Source organism: Lygodium microphyllum, chromosome 24, assembly GCF_053477565.2.
Source record: "Lygodium microphyllum isolate KBCC chromosome 24, Lygodium_microphyllum_v1.1.10, whole genome shotgun sequence".
Classification (NCBI taxonomy): domain Eukaryota; kingdom Viridiplantae; phylum Streptophyta; class Polypodiopsida; order Schizaeales; family Lygodiaceae; genus Lygodium; species Lygodium microphyllum.
Window position 1 is genome coordinate 49021307 of NC_141158.1, and position 27959 is coordinate 49049265.

At 42.4% G+C, this 27959-nt stretch overlaps 1 protein-coding gene across 1 annotated transcript in view; it reads right to left on the reverse strand.

Annotated features, from left to right (window-relative positions):
• Positions 1-26729, reverse strand: part of LOC148015065 (26S rRNA (cytosine-C(5))-methyltransferase NOP2B-like) — a 58915-nt gene extending 32186 nt beyond the window's left edge. The window contains exon 1 of the mRNA XM_087665353.1: positions 26442-26729. Within this exon, the coding sequence (XP_087521479.1) occupies positions 26442-26491 (50 nt within the window). The 5' untranslated portion in view covers positions 26492-26729. The remainder of the gene's footprint in view (positions 1-26441) is intronic.
• Positions 26730-27959: the final 1230 nt, after the last annotated feature.

Here is a 27959-nt window from a genome sequence, read left to right on the forward strand (position 1 = left end):
GACAATGCAGCCACTTTCTCTCTCTCATCACACACATCCAAATTTGAAATCTCTCTCCTTCCCTCCCTCTTTCTTTCTTTCTTTTTGTCTCCCTCTCCCGCCCCCCCCCTCTCTCACCAACTCTAAACCCTAAAACACTCTCCCTCTATAAAAACCTCTCCCTCTATGTTAGGACTCTCCCTCAGGAGCACCTACTATCATGCCAATTTATTCCTTCTTATGCTTCTATGATCAAAATCCAAGACCAATCAATACTTGATGAGCTTGAGCAGAACTATCATTCCTCTAGTCCATTCTTACAGAAGTGGTTTTCTTATCAACTTGAGGTTACTTGTGATGGCAGTCATCTTATGACCACACCTAAGCAATGTTGTACAGTTAGTACAATTTAGGCTGACTCAACTTATTGTGAGTCCACTTGACTGTGCTCTATCATCCTAGCTCAGAATATCACCTTGCCATGAAAGTTGATATATCACCCATTACTTGACAAGATTTTGATTAAAGAGAAACTCCACATTGCCAGTCACTTTGTAGGACCCTCTTTGCTTGGCGATCTGATTACTTACATTTGTGGAGTAGTCTCTAAATAGCATGGGCAGATTATCTTTTTCTATCTCTTGCAAGTGCTTTGACAGGTTGCAGCATCCTTCTCCATCTCCATCAAGGGCTGCTGGCTGCACACATTGTCTTTGTCACCGTCTCTGGTGCTGTCATCATTTTCCAGCCTGATCCAATGCCCTCATTGACAGTTTGGGCTGCATGCAGAGACTAATCAGTCCACCCTTGTATTCAGCATTCATTTCAGATTTAGTGCAGATTTCTCTTCTCTTCCTACTGAGTTTTCTCTCCTCCTTTTCTCTCCACCTTTGTGTTCTTCTTCTGTTCCACGTAAGTGTAAGAAGTGGATGCAGTGATGGAAGCGTGGAAAACTACTATAATAGACTATTGAACACAAGAGACAAAGGAAAAGAGAAACACTACAAAAGAAAAGAACACTGCACAAAGAACTTAGAAGCAAAGAGATGCTCAAGAAATGGAATCCATATACCAAGATATGAGACAATACAAATCCAACGTGAGTCACTTGCTGTCAAGGCACCAGCACTGGCTCCCTCTCTCCACCAAAACCTAAAGGTGATAAATGACTGAGGAGGAGGAGCCCCAATATTTAGGCATGAAATAGGCCTCAAATAAATGCTGGTCGGCCAGCATTAATGCTCGCCAATTGGCATCATAAATGCCAAAACTGGCATAAAATGACCACAACAAAAATGCCTAAAATAAGTACAATGTGCCCAGCCCTAAATAGCATGCATTGACATATCCGCTAACACGAAGTGGGGATACAAAGGTTTCCTTTAGAGACGGCCACCCTACTGCTGAAAATGCAAATTTCCAGCCTGCTATTTGCTGCAGAAAACGTAAATTTTTTGTGTTTTACAAGTGCTTTCAACAAAGGTAGGACATCTACAATCGCTTCCTTGCAGGTGTAGCTGCTTATTCTGTCCGTTCGGGCTCTTCTTCAACCAAACACAACTGATTTAGTGTGTTTTCACGTCTAGAGACATGGAATATCACCAATTCTAAGGCTTTGATGACTTAGATGAGGAGTCTCTTCCTACTCGTCTGAAGATGGCGTGATCATCATCACAACATCAAGGGTCCAAGCTCCATTCTGAAAACAAAAACCCTCTCTTCCCCAATCACATCAATCAGGGCAACCCTCTCCTCCTCCTCCTCTTTATGTCTCCCATGGAGCCATCCTTTAGGCCCTTAGATGCCTATGATGACACCTTCTGTTCAAATGCATGTTCTTCCTTCTCTCCCCAAAGAAGACCATTTGGACGGATCAAATTATTCCCTTTGGTCTTGCGAAGTGGAGTGTATCCTGGACACCTTCGATCTTTGGGCTTTTGTCACTACCCCCATTCCTTGGCCCATGGAGTCTCGGTATTGGCTCATCAATGGATCATGCAGCCCTTTGGGATAGGCTCAATTCTCAAGCCCAATCATTTCTCTTTACGAGCCTTTAAGGACTTTGTTCTTGTTAATGTTCGCAGGTTAAAGATGGTGGCAAAAGTGTGGACAAAGCTTTGCTTCTTTCTATCATCAGAAGACCTTTGCCCACATCATCATCTAGGAGAACCTTCTAATGCTCACTATTGATGACTCTACTATGAAAGATCACATCAATAAACTGGAGGATATAAGGGATGAGCTTGCATCCCTCAAGGGGACAATATCTTCGAAGGATATGGCACATTCTCTTTACTCAACTACCATCTCCAAAGTATGATAGTATTCTACACCAACCTTCTTACATCGAGGACCCATGAAAATCTTCTTTGGGAGGAATTAGCTCTGCTTGTCTTGGAGCATGATGATGTCAAAAAAAAATGACAAGAGGCCAAAGAGACTGTAGGGTTTGCAAGGAGAAACACAGAGTGTGTACAACAAACACTAAGCGAGAAGAGAAACTCAAAAACACAAGAACATAGTGATGATGAGCTGAATCATGCTATGAGATGAAAAGTTGATATAGCAGAGCCGAAGCTCAAAAGATAACCACATTATCATGTTTGAATCAGGTAGCAACACAGTCCTCCGGGCAATGGGTATCACGGGGATGTGAAATTTTGAGATGCCTTAATTTTGTTAATAACATTTGATTAGATAACCAAAGTGCCTTAGCTCTAACAAAGAATCCTATATTGCATACTCAGATGAAGCACATTAACCACATTATCATGTTTAAATCAGGCAGCAACACTTGTGGGAATCTACACAGTGAAGGGAGTAAAACACAGTCCTCTGAGCAATGGATATCACGGGGATGTGCAATTTGAGATGCTTTAATTTTGTTGATAACATTTAATTATATTGTCGATAACCAAAGTGCCTTAGCTCTAACAAAGAATCCTATATTTCATACTCACATGAAGCACATTGAAGTTCAATACCACTCACTATGTTTGGAAGCTAATCATTGGATTCTGAGTTAGCAATGGCTAATTGTCTTATGGAGAACAAAGCATTGGATCTCTTCACAAAGCCTTTGCCCAAGGCTTCAATGCTTCATCGCATGAGGTTGTTGGGTTGTCAGACACTCCTAGGATCTAAGAGGGGGTGTTAACCTACCATTTTTCTTCTATTAAGCTATCATCTCCTTGTTTTGAACGCTAATCAAAATCTGATAGAGATATCAAAGCTCTAACTATGTTTTTCCTTCAGTTTTGTGTGCATTTCCTTTTCCAATCAATTTCAAGTATGTTTACACACTGTTTACAGCCATATCCTGTGCTTGGCAAATGTTGTGATGTCAAAAGTGAATGTAGTGATGGACGTGTGGAAAACTACTATAACAGATTGCTAAACACAAGACAAAGGAAAAAGAAAGAAAAACACTGCACAAAGAACTTAGAAACAAAGAGATACTTCGAAAGTGGAATCCATATACCAAGATATGAGACGATACAGAACCAATGTGAGTCACTAGCTGTGAAGGCATTGGCACCTACTTCTCTCCCTCCACCAAAACTTGTGAAATGATGAATGGCAGATGATGTATGATACACACTGTGGTGGAGGAGTGCCTAAAATAAATAGGCAAAAATAATGCCATAAATAATGTCAAGTCGACCAACATAAAATGCTAAAATGACCATCATAAATTGCCAAATAAAATACCTCAATAATCTAGGAAATGTCTTGGTGCCCCATGCCAGTGATATGCACAGACTCAGCCATGAATTGGCATTTCTCCTAACACCCTCTCTCAAATCATGGGTGATCTGATACAATAGAATATACAATGAGAATGTCCCATCATAGTACATACAACAAGGACCGCCAGAGTAGAACCATAGGTACCCAAGCAGTGGGTGTGCAAGCCACCACCAAGGCGTCTCGGAGAGAACCCGAGGTTGATGTTGATCGTATCAGCTCCTAAAAGTAGAGAAGAATCATAGCAGCTCTCAATATTTGTCAGCAATGTCTCACATTAGCATACAAGACTATCCTATCAAAAATGCCTTGAAACATATATGACCATGGACTCCCTGCCTTTGGCTAGACCGCCAAAGTGTCTCTTCATGTGAGCTAAGACTACGAGCCAAACCCGCTCTCTATCAAAAAACCAACTACTTGGATGTCAATCCCAGCTCCAAGATTTGAACATGCCAAACTTCAAGTGATGTGTCAAGGAAAACCTTCTCGAGAACCTATACACCTGTATACCTGTATGGATTATGTGTACCAACCCCATCTCACCACCCTCTCACACTCCCTCTCTGGCATTGGAGAGCTGTGATTGAGGGATGACCACATCATCTATACTAGCAACCTGCCACGTAGCTAGAGCCTAAACCTAGACCTAGAGACGAGGAAGACTCACCGAGAGAGTCATCACCCATTGTTACCATCTGCTCCTGATCCTGCCGTAAAGTTGCTAATGTCCTGCAATCCTTCCGAATGTGTCCTATCTTGCCACAAAAATAGCACTGAGACTTCTTCTTCCATTGTATGGCACCCCTCTCTGAAACCAAAACATCTGAAGCACCAAGGTATAGCATCCTCACAAAAACCTGAAGTTAAACATAGTAAGTCTCCAGAATAACACTTAAAGATGAGGGAACAATGTTGGCATGCTAACCATTAGAAGGAGATGCCGAAGGAGCCATGAGGAGGGAGATATAGAGAAGATGAAGACAAGGGATCTTCGGGGAGAAGAGAAGATGAAGACAAGGGATCTTCAGGGATCGCCCGTTGTTACCATCTGCTCCTGATCCTGCCGTAAAGTTGCTAATGTCCTGCAATCCTTCTGAATGTGTCCTATCTTGCCACAAAAATAGCATTGAGACTTTGTTACATAAATAAGGTGAATTACGGGAAACAGGCACGAGGGATGACCGTCCGGGGGTTTTGGGCGCCGGGGAAAAACAGCTTCGCGGGTAAACGGAGCGAGACCTGTCGGCTCTTGAAGACAGAATGATCCGACGACTACTAAAGAAGGAGGATCCAACACCTGCGCTTGCTCTGATACCAATGTTGTAGTAATGATGGCGATTCAATCCAGAAACTGATATGATGAGGAGAATGGAAGACCACACAGTCCGATTCTTAATAGGGGCACGAGATACGTTTCACCTCCCAACCTTGCCTAGTTAATTGCTAGCAACTCCCATCGTGATCCGATTGCCAACCGTCACTTCTTGGTGAGTCCTACTATTCTTGGACTCTCTTTAATTCTAGGCTTCCCTAAACCCCGTTCGGGCGCCTAAAACCCCCGGACAGTCATCCCTCGTGCCTGTTTCCCGTAATTTACCTTATTTATGTAATGCAAGAAGAACAGTGGGAAGACTTCTTTGCCACACGAGAACAATTTGATGATCTAACTACTCGTGTGCAGGCACAGGGGGTTCAAATGGAATTTTTAACTCAAACACTTACCGAAATAAAATCCCAATTAACTTTATTACTAGAAAGGGATTAAAATAAGATAGAAACCTCGGATATCCCATCTTCATCGAAAGATTTGGATGTGACTATGCGAGATCCTAAGGAACCCCACCACAAGTTTAGGGATAATCCAGTTTTGAAAGATATGAAACCCCCTCAGTTTCACGGGGAGGAAAAAGATAGAAATAAAGACACTATCTTTAATTTCCTCCAAAAATGGGAAGATTTACACAAACTTAAAAATACTCCACCACATCTCCAAGCGCTGGAGGCTAGTTTAACTTTGTAGCCAAAGGCGTATAAATGGTGGCGAACTTTAAAGGAGGCAAATAAAATACCTGAAACTTCGGCTCAATTTGAATCCGTCTTTTTGAAAGAATTTCTTCCTGAAAATGAAATGGAAAGAAATTGGAAAGATTGGGATTATGTCACACAAAAGAGAAGACCCCTGCTGACATATCTAGAGGAATATCGTGAGATAATCCTCAAATTGGAAGGAATAGATGAATTTCAAAAGACAAGAGGATTCATTAGGGGACTAGATTGTCAGAGTACAGCGGTGCGGAAGCGTAAGACTGAAAGAGAGAGAACACAGAGAGAGGAGAGAGAAAGAGACAGTGGAAGATGAAGATCTGCTGTATAAAGTGTGCTGTATACAAAGATATGCAGATATATACACGGGCCCAGTGCGCTGGACTACGTGTCTCCACCTCGACGATGCAACCTGCTGTTCACCTCGAAGTCCGCTGCAGTCTGCACGATCTCCTGTCTGAAATCTGCGAACAGAGACGGAATCTGCACGTATCTCCAACCTGGAACATGCATATTGAAGTCGAGAAGACTACTGGAAAAATCGGCTATAAATAGCCAAAAAACAAGCGCCCAGTAACTGCAGGTCGGCTGCATTAAATGCAGCCGACTTGCGCTGCGCCAGGTCAGACTGCCACGTGGCAGTCCGACTGGTCAGTCCGACTGACCAGACCAGAACAAGATCTGAATCGCTAACATAGACAAGGCATGTAAAAAGGAAGTAAAAAGGAGTTCACTTAAGACACTGGAAGAGGCAATTAAATTTGATTTAATCAATGAAGATGGTACGCGTCCAGGTACACTCACTAGTCTCACTGATACGGAGCCCAAGTCTAAGGAATTGGAAACCTCAAAATTTGTAGGCAAATTTAAAAGGAAAATGCCATTTTTTAAGGGCAAGAAACAACCTTTTCAAAAGAAACAATATGTAAGGCCAAAGTTAAGTCCAGATGACTTTGATAAGGCCAAAAAAGAAAAGATGTGTTTCAATTGCCTATCCCCTAACCATGCTGCTTGGAATTGCCCTCAAAGGAAAAAGGGGGAAGACAAAGGAAAGGATAAGAACAAGGGCAAGGGAAAAGAAAAACAAATCCATGTAGTGCAGACTCTAGAATTAAAGGGGCATGAAAGGTATAAATCTTTAGAGGTCTTGCACAAGGATGTACAACATAGGTGTTGTATGTCAACTTCTATGTGGCAGCCTACCTTTGGGCCACACGATTTAGTTAGAGTGCATGGATTAATAGCTGGAAAGAGGGTTAGAGTCATGATTGATGACTCTGCTACCCACAATTTCATAAATTATGCACTTGTCAAAAAATTGAAACTTCCCCAACAAAAGAGTGGGCATCAATATGTTGTTCGTATGATGCAAGGTCAAGATAATAAAATATGGGATACAATGGTATCCAATTTGGAAATTGAGATCCAAGGATATAAAGATAAACTTGATTTCCAAATTATGAATATGGAAAGAGCCGATATTGCTTTAGGGAGAGAGTGGCTATGGGGATTGGAACCATCCTTAAAACGTAGTTATCATCATAATACACTGGAATTTGAAAGGGATGGTAAGACTTTTGTGATTCAAGGTAAACATGAAGTATCTGATAATCCTTTGTTGTGTTCCACTGAGGTTCAGAAACTGATAAAGAAGGAAGCTTGTGAGGTATATATGTTATGGTCTCTTCCTGTACAAAACACTTTTACTTTCTGTAATATAAAGCAACAATTTTCTTATGTTTATGAGTTGAATGTAAATAATGAATTAAGTAGTTTGTTAGATGAATTTAAAGATGTGTTTCCTTCTGATTTACCAAGTGGCCTTCCACCAGATAGGGGTGATATAAATCACCCAATTGACACAAATAAGGATACACACCCTATTTCTAAACCACCGTATAAATTAAGTGAAACACAGCACCAAGAAGTTGAAAGGCAAATTAAGGATTACCTTGATAAAGGGTTTATACAACCCAGTAATTCACCTTGGGCTTCGCCAATTTTATTAGTAAAAAAAAAAAGATGGTTCTATGTGACTTTGTGTTGATTATAGAGCACTTAATAAAATAACGGTGAAGAATAAATTTCCTATGCCCAGAATGGAAGATCTTTTTGATCAATTACAAGGGGCAAAATTCTTCACAAAGATAGATTTAAGATCAGGCTATCACCAAGTAAGAATTAAGGCACAAGATGTTCCTAAGACAGCATTTCATACTAGATACGGGCATTATGATTTTTTGGTGATGCCTTTTGGCCTCACTAATGCACCAACTACCTTTATGAAGCTGATGAATAGTGTGTTACGGCCCTATCTAGGACATTTTGTAGTAGTCTTCTTGGATGATATCTTGATCTTTAGTAAATCAAGAGAAGAACATTTGGAACACTTACAATTGGTATTCCAACTGTTAAGAACACATTCCCTTTATGCGAAGAAAACTAAATGTGAATTCTTTGCACAAGAGGTCAAATATTTGGGGCATATTATCTCGAAAGAGGGAATCAAGATGGATCCAAAAAAAGTAAGGGCAATTATTCAATGGCCATCTCCAAGAAACCTGGAAGAGCTGCAGATCTTCCGAGGTTTATCTGGATTTTATCGTAGATTCATTCGAGATTATGCCAAAATAGTTGTTCCAATAACAGACCAACTTAAAGGGAAAGGAAAGAGCTTTAATTGGGGAACAGACCAAAATGAAAGTTTTCAAAAAACTTAAGGTAGCTATTGCTACAGCTCTAGTACTATTAATTGTGGATCCCAATAGACCATTTGTAGTTGAAGCCAATGCCAGTGATAAGGCGATAGGAGCGGTCTTATTACAAGAAGGTCGACCACTTGCTTTTGAAAGCAAGAAATTAGACCGTGCAAAATAGAATTATTCTGTTTATGAGAGGGAGCTGTTATGCAATAGTACATGCAATGAAGAAATGGAGGCACTATTTGTACGGTGCCAAACTTTTGATCTTGTCGGATCATGAAAGCATTAAGTGGCTTAATGACCAACCGGATCTACAAGGGCGTAAAGCCAGATGGACCGAACTCCTTCAAGAGTTCGACTATGAGATAAGATATAGAAAAGGAAAGTATAATATAGTAGCCGATGCACTCAGCAGAATGCCCATCATAAATTAATTGAGTTTTACTCAGTTCACTTCGGACTTGCTTGAATCTTTAAAAGGGAAATGCCAGGTTGATCCGGCATATTCCAACATATGGGAAGCAATAGAAAATGGGGATCCAAATGAAAGAGCCTCCACTGAGGAAGGAATATCTAAGGATGTTCAACAAGAAAATGGAGCATCAGGGGTTGCTCAAACCGGATCAAGTGGAAGAATTTTACCATTGGTAATGGTTATTTACTCTACAAGGGTAGGGCATCTGTCCCGAAAGATAAAGAAATAAGGTGCCAGATACTCTTTGAGTGTCATGATACCCCTAGCGTGGGACATCCAGGAGTTAATAAGACTTATAGTCTTATTAAAAGGCAGTTCTATTGGCCTGGAATGAATAAGGACGTCCTTGACTATGTGGTCAAATGTAATAAATGCCAGGTTAATAAAGCTGAAAGATTGAAAATGGGAGGACTTCTCCATCCATTAGAGATTCCTTCAAGAAAATGGGAGAGTATCTCAATGGATTTTATTGTTGCATTACCCAGAACACAGAGGGGGCACAACTCTGTGTGGGTGATTGTGGATAGGTTAACTAAAATGGCTAGGTTCATTCCAGCTTTGACTCATGTTAAAACACCAGAATTGGCTAGATTGTTCGTAGAGAACATATACCGATTATATGGCCTTCCAGCAAATATAGTTTCTGATCGGGATAGAAAATTTGATAGTCAATTTTGGCGTGCAGTATTTAGGAAGTTGGATACTAAACTTAACATGAGTACGGCGGACCAGCCGCAAACAGATGGGCAAACTGAAAGGGTTAACCAAATCCTTGAAGATATGCTCAGGGCATATGTAAGTAAAAGGCAAACTAATTGGGAAGAGTTTGCATATAATAGTGCCAAGCACTCTTCCACTGGGTATAGTCCATTTATGTTAATGTATGGGTTTCAGCCCAGAGCTCCTCATGCAGTAGGACTGCATAAGGAAAAGATTCAGGCAACCAAGGACTTTTTAGAGGATATAAATAGTATGTTAAAATTTGCTCAAGAAAATATTAAGAAAGCTCAAAATCGAGCTAGAGCTTATGCAGATCCTCACCAAAGAGACATCTCCTTTGAAGAAGGAGAATTGGTCTATCTTAAAGTGCCTGAACAAACTAAAACCATGAAAACGGGACAATGTCTAAAGCTTTCACCCAGGTATTGTGGTCCTTTCACAATACTTAAAAAGGTGGGAGAACAGGCTTACAAGCTCCAACTACCTACTGGTAGTAAAATACATCCAGTTTTTCATGTGAGTAAGTTAAGGAAGAAGCTGGGTGATTTGGATAATTTAATCTTAAATGATAACATTGAGGAGCTATTAGATGACCAATCTAATCCACGTGAACCAGAAAGAATATTAAATGTTCGTAACAGACGGACAAGGAATACTATTTATCAAGAATGTTTGGTCAAGTGGAAAGATTGTTCAGAAGAAAGCTCAACATGGGAGCGAGTAAGTACCCTAAGAAAAGGTTTCCCAATTTACAGTTAGACCTTCCAAGTATCGTTTTCGAGGACGAAACCGATTCTTAAGGAAAGGAAATGTTACATAAATAAGGTAAATTATGGGAAACAAGCACGAGGGATGACCGTCCGAGGGTTTTGGGCACCCGAACGGGGTTTAGGGGAGCCTAGAATTAAAGAGAGTCCAAGAATAGTAGGACTCACCAAGAAGTGACGGCTGGCAATCGGATCACGATGGGAGTTGCTAGCAATTAACTAGGCAAGGCTGGGAGGTGAAACGTATCTCGTGCCCCTGTTAAGAATCGGACCGTGTGGTCTTCTGTTCTCCTCATCATATCAATTTCTGGACTGAATCGCCATCACTACTACAACAGACTTTTTCTTCTTCCATTGTATGGCACCCCTCTCTGAAACTGAAACATCTGAAGCACCAAGGTATAGCATCCTCACAAAAACCTGAAGTTGAACATAGTAAGTCTCCAACATAACACTTCAAGATGAGGGAACAATGTTGGCATGCTGACCATTAGAAGGAGATGCCGAAGGAGCCATGAGGAGGGAGATATAGAGAAGATGAAGACAAGGGATCTTCAGGGAGAAGAGAAGATGAAGACAAGGGATCTTCAGGGAGAAAAGTATGCCAAAAATACAAACTCATAAGGATTGCATGAGTTCAAAGCAGTAAAGAAAGCACATAGAGAAAAGATCAACACTAACCAAAGTGTAGAGATAAGAACACAACAACCGGATACACATGAACCCTCCCTAAAGCTTAACAGTGTATCACAAAAGGAAAATACGGACCAAACACAGTCAATAAATAGCCTGAAACCTGTCGTCCAGCCCTGCACAGAAGCAAAAAAGGCAAAACACACATGCTGATGGCAAAACACAATTAGGAACTGCAATAAATGCAGTCAACCTGCAGGAAAACAGGTTGTCTCAGCCTACTGTCCCCAAAACACAGATTCGGAACGGTCAATAACAGGTCGCCAGCCCTGAAACAGCCCCCAAAACTGTAAACACAGATGGCATACTGCAAAACACTGAGAAAATAGCAGAAGAAAAGGACGAAAATTAGCAAATGATGGTTGCCCAACCTGCAAATCAGTCCACAGCAGCAAGAACAGGTCTAAACATCAGACAAAAAGTCAAAACTCAGACTTAAAACAGTGTAAAACAGCAGCAGGAACAATGATCCGGCAATCTAATACCATGTCAAAAGTGGATGCAATGATGGAAGCGTGGAAAACTGCTGTAGTAGACTGTTGAACACAAGAGACGAAGGAAAGAGAAAGAGAAACACTGCAAAAGAAAAGGACAGTGCACAAAGAACTCAGAAGCAAAGAGATACTCAAGAAATGGAATCCATATACCAAGATATGAGACAATACATAACCAATGTGAGTCACCGGCTATGAAGGCACTCGCACCCCCTCCTCTCCCTCCACCACAACCTATCAGATGATGCATGATACACACTGTGGTGGAGGAGTGCCTAAAATAAATAGGCAATAATGCCATAAATGATGTCAGGTCAGCCAGCATTTAATGCTGGTTGGCCAACATAAAATGCTAAAATGACCATCATAAAATGCCTAAATAATCTAGGAAATGTCCTACTGCCCTAGCCCACTAACATGCACAAACTCAGCCATGAACTAACATATCTACTAACATGTGCAGCTTATCTATCAACAATTTGCCCCAAATTGGCTGCAAACAATTTTGAATCTACCACATCAGCATTGCGCACTATTATATTAAATGCAGCTGGACTGCATTTATGCAGTTGCCAAGCTGCAATTGGCCAAATTCAGCATTTTGCGGTTGGTGGATGAGTGCTTGAAATAAATAGGCAAAATAATGCCATAAATTATGTCAGATCAACTAGCATTTAATGCTGGTTGGCCAGCATAAAATGCTAAAACAGCCATCATAAAATGCTAGATAAAATGCCTAAATAATCTAGGAAATGTCCTAGTAACCTAGCCCGCTAACATGCACAGACTCAGCCATGAACTGGCATATCTACTAACATGTGCAGCTTATCTATTGACAATTTGCCCCAGATTGGCTGCAAACAATTCCGAATCTACCACATCAGCATTGCACGCTACTATATTAAATGCAGTCGAACTGCATTTATGCAGTTGCCAAGCTGCAATTGGCCAAATTCAGCACTTTGCAGTTGTTTACAGCCATTGTTAGGCATGGGCAAATTATCATTTTGTCTTCTACAACAGCAAGTGCTCTAACAGATTGCAGCATTCTTCTCGGTCTTCGTCAATCTAGTCATCTGTTACAAAATGCTACCAAAAATATGGATTGAAAACCATCCATGTTTCTAACTTGGGGCATTGCATCGCTCGCCAAGCATATGCCTCCCCCTATAACATGTTTTGTATCTATCCGATATGCTGAGCGTCATCGAACTAATACAAATCAAACTATATTGTCCATTTAGCCATGAATCGATGTTCGTCTCATCACATAATGAAACATCCCCCTAGGACCCAAACTACACACAAGATACGATACAAACAATGTCCACAAATAAAAGGGATTGGACATCAAAATAACCTCCCAACCATAGAGCCAAATGGACTCCCCCTAAGAGTAAAGCTAGAAGCACTTCGAGTCACAACCACATCCCAAGGGTTGGCGTCCCAAAACACCAGCCCAAACCATCCCGTTGTACAAAATCGGAATGTATCGACCAACAGGCCAAGAGTCAAAGAGTAGTGATCACACAATGAATGTGCACAATAGGGCCTTGGGTCCTATAAATAGGACTCCGCTACCCTAACCCCGGCATGCCCTTAGTGCATTCACACTAAGTCACTTCATGACTACTATGGCCAATGCTACTAGCACCCATCCAAATGTAAGGATGTAACACCATAGATTATAGGCACAATGCCTAGCCTTGACTTGGGAGCCAGATAAAGTGGACTCCCCCTAAGAGTAAAGCTAGTAGCACTTCGAGTCAACCACATCCCAAGGGTTGACGCCCCATAACACCAACCCAAACCATCCCGTTGTACAAAATCAGAATGTATTGACCAACTAGCCAAGAGTCAAAGAGTAGTGATCACACAATGAATGTGCACAATAGGGCCTTCGGTCCTATAAATAGGACTCCGCTACCCTAACCCTGACATGCCCTTAGTGCATTCACACTAAGTCACTTCATGACCGCTATGACCAATGCTACTAGCACCCATCCAAATGCAAGGATGTAACACCATAGATTATAGGCATAATGCCTAGCCTTGACTTGGGAACCGAATAGAGGCAACTGGGCAACTCATTTAGGGTTTCTCCATTTTCTCGAGCCTCATCCTTAAGCTCTAGAGTCTCATCTTACGACTGCTATGTATACTCCACTCTACTCTTAATTCTTGTATCACCGCATCATCTACGTCCTTAGAGGGAGATTGGAGGCATTGTTGCTAGTCATAATTGTACCAAAACCTTGGTGGTATTGTACTGTACATCTCATGGTTCATCTTATAGACTCCATTATGTGTGCATTCTAAGTCCTTGTGTTCATGTGTTCTTTCTTTTTGTTAGTATTCATGCCTTCTCTTTCTCACTTCCAAATATTTGTGTGTTCTCATAGCAAGTGTCTAAAGGGCTCACACCTCATTCAAGACAAGCAGTTTTCAGCACAAACCTCCAACTTGTTGGAACATGAGTGCATTCTTAGATCACAAGGGAAATTGTTATCAACTATACTCGGAGAGAGGGGTGACAAGAAGAAGATTATGATGTGTTACTTTTGTGGAAATAAGGAGCACCTTTGGAAGGACTACAAGAGCTAACAACTCTAAAAAAGGAGGCAAAGAGAAAGGATGACTTTAATTCTTCATTCTTGTCCAAGTCCGATTAGGTAGCTAAGGCTATTGTAACCAAGGAATTTATCTTCTGGCCCTAGAGATGTGGTGCTCACGTGTTTCTATGTGAGAGGGACTATGAGAGGGTGGTGATAATGTGGCATCCATGTGTCACTCTTTAATGCAATGGTTCCTTAATTGTGGCTTTTTATATGCATCAACTTGTCTAACAATTATGAAACCCTAAAGCCAGTTATATATATCAACTTACCTAACAATTTTGAAACCCTAAAGCCAATGTGCCTTAAAGACTGTGACGAGAGTTTGCCAACAAGCTCGCTTTGCTCTTGGTTGGCTCTCACATGGGTGACCCCTTTGGAAAGATGGACAAAGGCAAGAAACCCTTGGTCATCATGTGCTTTTGTAGGCCTCTTCATGACAAACAAAGGGTCTCAAGTACTTCTACTTACTAGAATCATAGTTCAAGTATGATCAACATAAACATCTGTCTTCTTTGAGGCACCTCTAGCTTTGGCTTGATCACACAAGACTTACTATTTATTGTCATTAGTGTATTTTACAAGGCACATGGATCACACAAGGCTTACTATTTATTGTCTAGCTTTGGCTTGATCACACAAGGCACATTGACCATCCTAGGCAACGTATTTTACCATGTTGGGTGAAGCATTCATTGTTGGCCAACATGTCTTCTTGGTTGACGCGATGCTTAACAACTTGCACATTTAGTGGCTCCATTACTAGCTATTTATAGTCCTCCTACTCATCTATGGGCACTATTGATGATCTTCTAAGTCTTGGTTACCCTAATGCTATTATACTTGTTCTCATAATTTCTCTTATCGATTCCATTGCCTGTTCATGATCCTCTCTAGGTTCTCTGTTATCTTCATAAGAATCATCATTCAGTTGTGTTACATTTTATGCCCGTGATTTCTGCTTCCACTTCCATTGTACACTCTCACACTATATAGGACAATGTTGATGACATTTTCACAAAGGTTCTTCCTTGGCCTGAAATGCATCATCATCTGCATGTTTTGGGCAGGGCATTCAACTACTCCCAACATCTAAGGGTAGGTGTTAGCAACTATGCATATTCATGTCTTTTCTTCGTAACGAGTGGGATACACGAGAAGTAGGGGTTAGACACCCAGTCACACTTAGGCCACAGGTACAGGTAGCAAGGACCACAATTAGTTACAGCTTTTTAGAGCAAGCAGGAGCTATGGCTAGAGACTCATATATATCTAAAGGTAAAATAGCTAACTTAGCAAGTCGTATCAGAAGTGGTGCAACAGTGGAAGCATAAACAACATGCTGAAATAAACTACTGAAACACAAGACAAGAGAAAGAAAGAATGAATGAACACAAATACAGATGAGAACTCAAATGTATGCTTGGGAAACGGAATCCATATCGAACACAAGACAACAGCATACAACTATGAGTCACTGACTGTGTGGGCACCTTGGCACCGGCTCCTCTCTCCCCAGAAGAATCCACAAATGATGGCTGAAAAATACACCAGAGGAGGAGCCCAACAATAAATAGGCATCAAATGGGGGGAGCAATAAATGCAGTCGGCCAGCATTAAATGCTCCCCAGCCCTAGACAGCACTCCAAAAAATGCCAGATAAATACTACATAAAATGTTGCAGCCTTTGCAGCACAAACTCACATCTGAGCTGACTAATCTGCTAACACCCTCTCTCAGATCAGGAGGGAGTTGACACAATATAAGAGTACAATGATGGGAAATCATAAACTCTACAACATAGAACCACTAGAAGAACCATGGATATCCAAGCAGTGAGTGGCCAGCCCACCACCAAGATGCCTCAGAGAGTATCTGACATCGATGTCGATCATAACAGCACCACCGGAAATAGAGAAGAAACTTAGTCCATATTGCCGAGGAGGAATGTCGATGATCGAGGTTGCGTCTTGTATCGTTGTCAGCTGTGCAAGAGGTACCAAGGTGTCTTCACAGCACACGTCCTTCGTGGCAGGGACCATGTGGCAGCATCGAGGGAAGTAGCTGGTTGAAGGAATCGCAGGAAATTCGTCGATGACGAGGGATATTGCACTCAACTCACGAATATTCAAATGGAATGAAAGAGCAGTCACTCGCCCCATTACTAACATCACTCAAGGAAATAATGATGGGACCTGAAGCGCACACTTGGTTTAGGAATCGACAAATGAATGGTGTAGAGGGAGTATGCCAGGGTGCACAGTTGAGGGTGCATCAGTGCATCCAACCCATATGGCATAGGTGCAAGGAGAAAGGCCAAGGAGCCTTGTAGTGCAGTGTAGAGAACATAGTGACATGTCCTGTGCTAATGGCAGAGACCCAGCTTGTGGATGCATAGGAAAACAGAAACATACCTGACTCCAATGGTCATAACGTCCATCAATCCTCACCTCTCAATAATTGATTGAAGAAACACTAGTCACACTCAGCCCACCCTCTGTCTCATGCTCTATTGATAGATACAGAGGGCAGCCCATTCCTAAAACCCATTGATGTAATCCACACCGTCACTTATGCAAAGGTTGTATACCTTGTGCACATTGGATGGTGCAACTGTGCATCCCACCCTGTGCATCATAGCAGCTCTCTGTGTTATGTCACCGATGTCACTCAAGACGTACAAGACCAATCTGCCAAACATATCTCTGAACATGTGACCATGGAATCCCCGCCTTTGGTCAAAACCGCTAAAGTGTCCCCTCATGTGAGCTCCAAACGAAAGCCTCCCGCTCTCTGTCAAGTAACCAGCCCATCATGAACCTGGATGTCAATCCTAGCCCCAGGATTTGTACCTACCAGACTTCGGTCGATGCATCAAGGATGTCCCTCTCTGGATCATGTGCATCTATATAGACATATAGATGAGGCACGGCTGCCCCATCTCACCACCCTCTCACACTCCCTCTTTGGCACGGGAGAGTCGTGAGGGATGTCCGCATCACCACCACTAGAAAGCAGCTAAGGAAGGGGCCACTAAGCCCTTCCCACGATCCGAAGAAGAGGATCCCTTCCGCGCCTTGGACTTCACCTTGGCTGGAGGATCAAAATCGAAATCTGAGGCAGATGATGACTTGTCGAAGGAGTCCACATCCCGCTTCGTCTTCTTCTCCTTTTTCTTCTTGGAAGCCGCTAACTCTTTGCAGTCCTTCCTTAAATGACCTTTCTTACCACAGTGGTAATACTAGGCCTTTAACTTCTTCATCTTCAAACCCCTCTCTGAAGCTACAAGAGCCTCACCTGAACCTCCATAATGTGACGGAAGCCACCCCCGTAGTCGCAAAGTAGCCTCATGCTCAAGTAGCATGGAAGACATGTGAAGAAAACTGACAGGAGTAGTAAATATCTATGCCCGTAAAGCATTCGCCACTCCATCAAACTCCCAAGGAAGCTTGTAGAGTACCATACCAACAAGATGTGCCTCTGATAGGGCAGATTGCATAGTGCGAAGCTGGTCCTGGAGTTGGGTAACACGAAGTAGGAAGGATTCAATCACTTTTTGTTACACTCCCCCTTCTCTCTCTTCTCCTACAAGCTGCCATGGCTGACAGCCCCAAGAAGCTCCAAGATCTTACTCTAGCCTGCCCCAAGCCATCAACCAGCACCGGAACTCCATCCCTTGCATCCTGGGCTTGAGATTAAGCAATGGAGTGGTCAATTGCTGCCCCTTGAGGCCTGTAGAGAAGTCCCCCGCAATTTTCGGTGCATTTTGCGATGGTTGCTCCTGCCTTGCCCAGCCCTCCTGCTGCTCTCTGGAGCTCCTTGCCAACCTTGGGAACTCCTTCAGCGCTCTTCTTCCCCCTCTTAACATTCTTGGCCCTGAAGCAAACCCTCAAAGATAGACAACAACTGGACAATTTGGGCAGCCATGGATTCTTCATCTAGAGCTATCTCAGCCATTAAAGCTCAGCTCAAGCCTTCCCACCTTTGAAATCTCAGCCCTCAGGAGCTCCTTCAGCTATTGTTGACCTCTCTTACCCGGAGTGAAGACATGGAGCTCAACATGCAGGGATTTCTTGAGGGCAACCATCAAAGCTCCCCTTGAAGCTTTCCATTACTGAAGATTAAGCTCAAGTACAAGCACGTAAGTCCTACTATCAGTGGATGCATCAAATCCTTGAAGGCTTCATCCATCGGAGTGCTCTAATCAACCAGGCTAGCTTGATAGAAAAATTGGCATCATGGTGGATCATGCTTCTTCTATCTTCCCCAAACACTAAAGAGGTATGTCAATCCAATCTTAATCTCTCATTTTAATAAACTTGCTAAGCTTAATTCCTTTTGTTGGAGAGATTATGGTTGCATATGCTCTCCTAGTTAAATCCTTCATCGAATGCGTGTTACCCACCTAAAATCAATGGCCCATTTGCCTTCCAATGCATCATAATTAACTCTAAATCAATTGCTTCTTTTGCTGACATTAACTCTTCCTTGATCTTGTATGCTTTGGATTAATCCCAAGTGGATAATAAGCAATTGTAAAAAGAGTAAGTGGTAGCCAATAAATCACTAGACTACCAAGGTAAGCCCTACCCAAACTCTTGTTTTATCCTTGCATCTCATGAAAAGATCCAATGCTTTCTTTCCAATGCACCTCATGTTGGTTGCTTAAGTAAAAATGTCTACATGTATACTTTAGTTGAGGAAAAAGGCCAATACCAAGCAAGGTGATGAGCCAAAAGAGAGGTGACTCTCCCTTACCACTTAAGACCTTGAAGGGGTGCACAATCCGGCTTGGGGGAAACTTTGCCCATCTCCCAGTGATCCGAAGCCCGACACTTGTATGCATGTGCAGGTACACTTCATGGTTATCCCACTCCTGATGAAATACCCCCATTCGGACACGTTCAGTGCTCATGGAACCCATGTATGACACTTAGACATGTATGCAAATAAAGGAGATGTATGGCACCAAGATCCACTTATGTAATGATGACAAAGAAAATGGACATGAAAATATACTCGGGATTATGCTCAGTATGCCCAAAATGTTGTTTATGATGATGCTCAAACCCCTCAGCCCATGAGCCATTCATACAGTGCAATTGGGAAAGCGGACAAACAATGTTTTAGTCACAATCACTTAGGGACAATCACAACAATCCAATTACAAAAAATTTAGAATTACACCTGGGAGTGAACTCTATAGCTCATCTCAAAGAGGGCTTCATCCCCTCCAATTTGAATCAAAAATCTCCCCAGTTGGAGCTACGGTCTACAAGTTATGGCCATTTTTGTGCACCGAGGTCATTGTGGACAGGGTGTTGATCACTCCAGGACAAGCGCAGAAATCCAATTGCAGAATTCTCTAATCATCTTCCTCCCCTTCGGTTTAAATCAAAAATCTCACCGACCGGAGTTTCTCACTAGAAGTTACACCCCAGTTATTGACAGTGGATTCTGTGGACTGCATCTACATAGCTGGCCAGAAAGGCAAAAGTAAGGCCCATGAAGAGGTCCAGAGGGAGATTAGGGGCTCCAGGATCTCAATGAATGATAAACCTAGCTCAACACAAGATTATCATGGTGATATACATGAGGAAGTGCCCGATATGGATCCCTAAAACCTGCTCAACCACACCATATGTCAACATGAGCTTCGTCACATGGAGAGGCATAATGGCATGGTTACCAACCATCACCACATGATGTCTAAAATTGATGTAGCCATTGAGAAAATGGCCCTCTTGAACTCTAGGACTCAACAAACCCTAGAGCAGCTCACCACTCTTGTAGCTCAGTTAACTACCACTTCAGCCCAAGAAAAGGCAAACGAGTCCAAGCACGAGTCTCAACGACCTCCATCACTAGAGCCACCACATAGCCCACAAGGCATCCTTGGATCCAAGGGTATCCCCCCTTCTACCTATGAAGTCAGTGAACCCTCTTATACTAATGACAAGCCTTTGTTGAGCTCCCCCATCATCTATACAGCCAACTCTCCAATGAGACCCCCATCCACCATTGGTAGAAGCTCCCCTACTCTTCCTCGGAGCCCAGAACTTATATGGCTCAACCTCATCATGGACAGTATGGTATTAATGGCTAACATGGCAATAATGGGAAGCATGGCAATAATGGGCAACATGGCTATAATGCACAGCATGGGATAAATGCATAACATGGTATGTATGGACAGCAAAGTAGGTACGGCCATCATATATGTATGGACAGCATAGCAATAATGGGCAGCATGGCTATAATGAGCAGCATGGGATAAATATATAATATAGTATGTTTAGACAACAAAGTGTACAACCATCATAGTATGTATGGATAGCAAGGTTTCCATGGGCAACAAGGCCCTATGCATAGTTACCAAGAACGGGAAACGGGAATGGGACCTATACATACATACATACATACATACATACATACATACATACATATATATATATATATATATATATATATATATATATATATATATATATATATATATATATATATATATATAGAGAGAGAGAGAGAGAGAGAATCAACACTTAGTCTTAGAATCTAGAGAGATATCATATTAACCATAATTCGTGAAATTAGAGACATAATTCGTGAAATTATAGGCAGGCAGGAGAGGCGCTTGGCAAGCGGGAGAAGCAGGAGTCAGGAGAGGCGGGAGGCGGGCCAAGCGATCGAGCGGCCAGGCAGTCGAGAGAGGCACGAGAGGCGAAAGGCCGGTCAAGCAAGCAAGAGAGGCGAGAGTCAAGCCAACTGGCGCGAGGTGGGGCAAGAGTCACGATAGGCGACCCATGACAGTAATCACAAGAGACAAGAGTCGGACCAGCTAGCGCGAGACGGGACAAGACAGGATTGACATTTTTTTTTAATTATTTTTAATGCCCCGTTGCTGGAACGGCTGTTCCAAACAGAGAACAGCCAAGAAACGGCCTAGAATGGGTGGGAACGGTACAAGGAACGGGTTGGAACATTCCGCCAGTGTTTCCTCGGCTTGGACCTCTCGGAACGCATTTATCCGTTTCTAAGTGCCGAAACGGGTGTTCCCTATCTCTTTGCCCTAATGATCTCCGTGACAAGATCCTTCTCACTAAGTACAATGAGTAGTCCCCATCACCATCAGATTTGGAATAATGGACCTCCAAATTGGAGTCCTACTTCAATATTTGCCCTCCCATGGATGATCAAAAAAATATATTTGCATCTCTCAACTTGAAAGGATTTGCCCACACATGGTGGCGCTATATCAATCGAGAGAATCATCAGTTTATTGATTGGGAAGACTTTAAAATACATATTGTTCAAGTATTTGTATCCCCCGTGGAAAAAGAGCGGTTGGCAAGACAATGGTACACTCTTAACCAATGTAATCTCACTGTACGAGAGTATATAAATCAATTTATGAACTTAACCATGTATGTGGAGAGCATTAGTGATGATGCCAAATTACACGAGTACATCTATAGGTTGGAACCAAGCCTATCAGCAAATGTCATGGCTCAAAAGCCTACTACACTATTTGAAGCAATTGAATTGGCTGAAAGATATGCAAGAAAGTACCCGTAAGAATGAGAGTTCTCAGCAAGGTTATGGACAACCCCACACCCCATTGAGGTCAGCCCTATATGGGGGTGATTTTAGAGGCAACTCCTGTCAGAGTGCAATGATGCGGAAGCATGGGACCAAGACTAAGAGAGAGTGACCACAGAGAGGAGAGAAAGAGAGAGTAGAACAAGATCTGCTATAGGAAATATGCTGAATACAAAGGAATGCAGATTTGTGCACGAGAGCAGTGTGTATGTCTGTGTATCTCCTCCTCGATGATGTCACCACATGCGCACACCTCGAGGACAGCAAGGCCTCTGATCATGGTCTGATCTCCACGAACTGTTAAGAGTGCCTGTGAATGAATGAGAGTGTGTCAGAGGACTGGCTATATATAACCTAGAAAAGACAATATCCAACATCAGGTCGGCTACATTAAATGCAGCCGACTGCATAAAAGAATGCCCAAAATTGTCTGACTGCACAGTCCTTTGCCACGTGGCATCTGCAACAACATTCCCACCACACGTGTGACTGTTGACCTAGCAAAAATGATGACATGGCACTCAAACTGACCCTGACCTACTCTGCACACTGCCTGAAAGAGGAAAATACATGTGTCCAAGGGATGATCTCTAATAACTCCATGCCTAATAGCAACCCCAAAATACCCACTTACCCCCCCCCGCCCCTCCCCTTTCCATGCTGAAAGAAAACAAGGCAGTTCTGGGACAGCACTTGGCTCTAATGGTGAGAACAAATATGCTAAAAATAGACACCACACTACATCACCTTGGAATGGTTCAAGTGGTCAAAGGTTCATTTCCCCGGATGTTGTGAAGAAATGGAAAGAAAAAGCCTATGTTTTAAATGTGGGGACAAGTATACAAACAACCATGTCTCCAAATGCCCTTACAAGATAGCCAAGGTCAAAGTTCATAGCATGTATGTAATGGAAGATTTACACAATGATGATAAGAATCACTTATTGAAAATGAAGAGCATGCTGAGGATGTGGACCAAGAGCAATTCTATGATCCAGAGGATGTGCTTGCCTTTGACCCAAGCGGTTGCCCATCCCATACTCTTGATTTGACATCCCACCTGACTACCACCTCCCTTTGCTCTATCTCCTTGGAAGCTTGGACTGGTTCTAGGAGCCCCAGCACCCTACGCATTCAAGGCGGTATAAATGGGAAGCATGTGTTCATCCTTATGGATAGTGATAGTACTTGCAGTTTTGTCAATAAATCAGCCATTAGTTGAAATGCACCCCTACAAAACACCACCCCCTAAAAGTTCAAGTAACAAATGACAAGGAAGAAATCAACACACATGTATGAAGTCCCCCTATGCTTGGCGGAGAATTATGTGGCATTGGTTGGCCTAATCGCATTAGACATGGACCCCATTGATGTTGTCTTGGATTGTGATTGTCTAAAACAATTAAGAAAATTTGCTATGGACTTCTCTCAGCTCTACATGGAGTTTATGATGCATGGATAGCTCATCCGCTTAGAGGAAGTTCATGATAATGCTAATTTTCAGCTCATTATAACAAAGCAACCCAAACAGGAGTTTAAGAAATGCTCACAGATCTTTATCTTGCACTTGAATAAGGAGAATTCAAATCAACCCTCCAAAGTATCTAAGGATTCAGCCTTGTAGACTCTACTTGAGGAGTACAATGATTTATTTCATGCCTACAACTCTTCTCCCTAAGAGATAAGTAGACTGCCCACTTGATTTATAGCCCCATTTCAAGCCAATAAACAAGCCACCTTATAGACTCTCCAAGTATGAAGATAAAGAGGTTGCAAAGCAAGTCAAGGAGTTACTTGAGATGGGTTTTATTGAACTAAGTTCTTCTCCCTATGCACCTCCCGTCTTGTTAGTCAAGAAAAAAGATAGCTCTTTCCACATGTGCATTGACTACAGAGATTTGAACAAAATCACAGTTAAGAACCGGTACCCCATCACACGAATTGATGACTTGTTGGATGAGTTGAAAGGGGGACGCTTCTTCACTAAGATTGATCTACGCTCTGGCTACCATCAGATCCATATGAGGAAGGGTGATGAGATCAAAATAGCTTTCAAGACTGATCGTAGGCTTTATCATTCTCTAATGGAGCCTTTTGGGTTGACTAACGCCCCTGCCACATTTCAGAGCCTCATGAATAAAATCCTCAAGTTTGTGCTCATTTTCTTTGATGACATTCTCATTTACAGTAAGTCACAAGAGGAGCACTCAGTACATGTCAAAAGGGTATTTAATATCTTAAGAGAGCATTGACTCTTTGCTAAGAAAAGTAAGTGTATCTTCATACAGACATCAATGGAATACTTGGAACACATTGTTAGCAAAAATGGTATACAGGTTGACCCCACGAAGATATAATGTGTTAAGGACAGGCCCATCCATCCACCACTACTTCATTACATGGTTTCCTTGGTCTCTCCTTATTTTATCAACCCTCAAAGTAAAGCCGAGTTGGATCACATGCAAGCCCTGCTTCAACAATGCAAAGTGAATCTTCAAAAGGTACAAACCCACATGAAGCTCTGAGCTGATGAGAAAAGAAGACATTTGGAATTCCAAGAGGGAGAGCCAATCCTCTTAAAAGTGCCCAAGTTCCATTACTCTACTCTCAAAGAAAGCAACAATAACAAGCTAGCCCACCATTTCTATGGCCCCTATCGGATCCTCAAGAGAGTTCATGACTTAGCCTACCGATTACAGCTTTTCCCTACTACCAAGATTCACAATATCTTTCATGTTAGCTTCTAGCTGAAGCCTTTCATTAGCGCCTCAATGGACTAAGTGGAAGAGCTTCTCCCCATAAACAAAGAAGGTATCATTCAATATATCCCTAAGGCAATCATTAAGCAACGAGATAAACACTTAAGATCTCAATCCATCAAGGAATACCTCATCAAATGGCAAGGCTTACCCCTCGAAGAAGCCTCCTAATGCCCAACCACTATTTTCAATGAATTTCCTCACCTTTAAGATGCCCAATGGGCTAAAAACTAGCAACTTATGTCCCTTTTTTACCCCACCCTACCTGCAGACTACACACTATTTTAGAATAGTTTTGTACCTGCCCATATTACAACCATGTGCTTCCTACATGGACTGAAAGTACATGTCACTAGCTCCATTTCAACATGTGGCATGCCCCATTTGGAGCAACCTATTAAAAGTTGTGGTAGATTTACCTAAGCAATCCTGTAGTAGACATCATGCTATCCATAGTCTTCACCCACCCATTTTCATTGTCATATAGATCAAAGTAGTACTCTGCACCCCACACCTTAGACCCTCTATTAAGTCCCTCCATTTGTCTTTAATTTTTTAGAGCAAAAACTTTCAAGGTGAGGATGGATTGTAACGAGTGGGATACATGGGAACTAGGGGTTAGACACCTAGTCACACTGACTAACGTATATAAGACGTAAGAGACCCAATTTAGGGTATCCATATATTATCAAGAATATACTCATCACCTTCATCTCTAGCTTCCATGGCTTCCTCCTTCTTTCTCCCCTCTTCTTGTCTTTCTCTCTCCTCTTCTAGTCTTTCTTCTTCTTCTTCCTTCTCTCTTTCTCTCTCTTCAGCTCATTCTCATCTCTCCTCTCAACCTCATTCATTATACTCTATGTCCATTCCTAGTTGTGAGCCTCAATCTGAGTCAATCAGGGACATTGGAGCTTTGGCATTGTCTATTTAATTCTTGTCTACCAATCCTTGTCCAACCAAGGCTCAAGCACACCACCAATCACCCCCAAGATTTTGGAGGCATCCGATTACACATTGCATTTTCAGCAAACAGCTTTCCAGCAAAAAGGCAAGTTTTTAAGGCACCGGTCCCACTTGCATTTATAGTGGACCAGTACAGCCATTTCCTCCTATTTTAGTCATCACTGCTGGGCACTGTTTATTCAATCTAGTCACTCTTCTCAGTGTTTTACCTCTCCCTTCAATCATTGTTGCCCTCTTCATCCTAAAGTCCTGTCCAGTGCCCTCGTTGCCCTGTTCTTCATACAACACATGCAGGGGCTCAATCTCATGGATGCAATTGTTCATTATCTGCAGCATATTCAGGTTTCATGCTCATTTTTCTCTCGCCTCCATTCCTCTTATTTGTGATCCGCTTCTGCATGCAGAGGCACACCATTGTATATAAAACTTGAGGGAATGGAGGAGTTTATTTATGCTAGTCGACCAACACATACAATTAGATTGGCCAACAATTTCTCGTGTTTGAGGTATCCCAACTTATCCCATCTCTAAATTCAATCACCAATTTCCTCCTCAAATTTGGAAAATTGCTGTCGAATTGGGAATCGGCCCTTCAGCCTTGTCTCTCTCTTGATTTCATGCTGTATTTGTGAGGACGATTTGCATCAAGCTTAGTAGGGCAGCCTGTTATCCAAGGTATCAAGTTGGATTTAGTGCTACACATGGATGCCTCTAACGTTGGGACTCGCTATACATGGTGAGCGGTCGAGAGCTCCACCAAATCTTAGACAAATACTCAATGCTTGTAGCGCAGGCCTACTTCAAAAGATTTTCCTTTATGTCACATTGCAAAGCATGTCAAACTTGTAAAGGCTGATACCAGGAAGAGTGTAGCGGGTCTTACTTCTTCTTGCTGATGCGATGTAGCGAATCGTCTGCTTCAATTTCTGTCATGTCGGGAGTACGCGAGAGTAGTCGTTGAGTGCTGAGTTTCGTGACGCTGAGGGGAAGGGAGGCAGAGCAAAGAGAGCTTAGTTGCCGCTTCGCCGCGGCAGCACTTGGAAGTGTGTCAGCACTCGGGAAGAACTACCCACGGCAACCTAGGGTCCGATGGCAAGCCACTCCAAACTTTATGTCACGCTTAAGAGGCCTTTCCCACCCACGGCCTGGAACGGCTTTTTATTAACGAGTTGTGGAGGTGTGACGGGTTCGTAAAAGGCTCCGTTATCCTAATTGCCGAAGTCGAAACGGTGCCAAAACGCTGCCGTGACAGATTCTCCCCTTTCATTGCTTTTTTTTTCTAATAATAAATTTATAACGCTCTCCAATTGGTCAAATCTCTTTTTTTTAATGCGACCATTCATTTTGAGATGTCACCTAGGCCTGAGCATCAGCACCCATTTCGAGGTTGTGCATTGGCAAAGAGCCCCTTGAAGCTGCTCACACACCCAAGACTTCCCATGACACACACAAGTATCCTAACCAACTCAGCTACCGCTCGAAAGTCAATTGATCAAAATTATTATGCACTACAAGGATCTGTGAGGCACGTAAGAGCCAAGCCACACCTAGGTCATGTGACCTGGGTGAGGTCACAACAGTGAAGTGCCAAAACGTGTGGCCGCATGACCTTGACTTCTCCCCGCAATGTTCAAGACTTGGCACAGTCATGGAAGGAGGGCTAAAAATGGAAGGACCTGAGGTGCGCATCTTTCTCCAGTTTCCCCCTCTACCTTTCTTAGATAGACTTATTACCTTGCATTGGCTCTCTTTCACTGTCACACAACTAAGACTTCACAAAGAGAGACAGACAGACAGACAGAGACATAGACAGAGGAAGCAACAGATGGTGTGCTCATTGCAAGACACATTCGCAAAGCCTCCATGCCAAGTCTCGTATGCTTGCCTATCGAAACCCCACCATGCAACAATTGCAACTCTTGAGCTCTACGAAGGCCAATGAAAGTCTATCAATGAATACATATGAATATCACATATTCTTGGTTTAGGGTTCTTAACTTATGCATCGCTTATGTGAGTGGTGCACAGATCAGATGTTGTATGCGCGTGTAGTAAACGCCAGAAGGTCCCCAAAAACAAAAGAACTCTACTTTTGCACAAAAAAACAAGAGAGAAGACTTACACGACATGAGGCAAAAGACCAATTGGATACAATTTATTTATCTCAAAGCTCAAAAATAGCCCAATTTACAATTAGCATGCTTTAGCTTTTGTGTTTGCTTTTGTCCCACTAAAGAATTAAAGCTATTGAGCGCCCAAAGAGTCGGGTTGTGCCCAAATACAATGTCCAATAACAAATATTTAAATCATGCGCCCATGCATATACAAAATAATAAATAAATGTCAAGAGCTTCAATAAATAAGCGCATCAAAATAAATATTAGCGACACACCTAAGATGT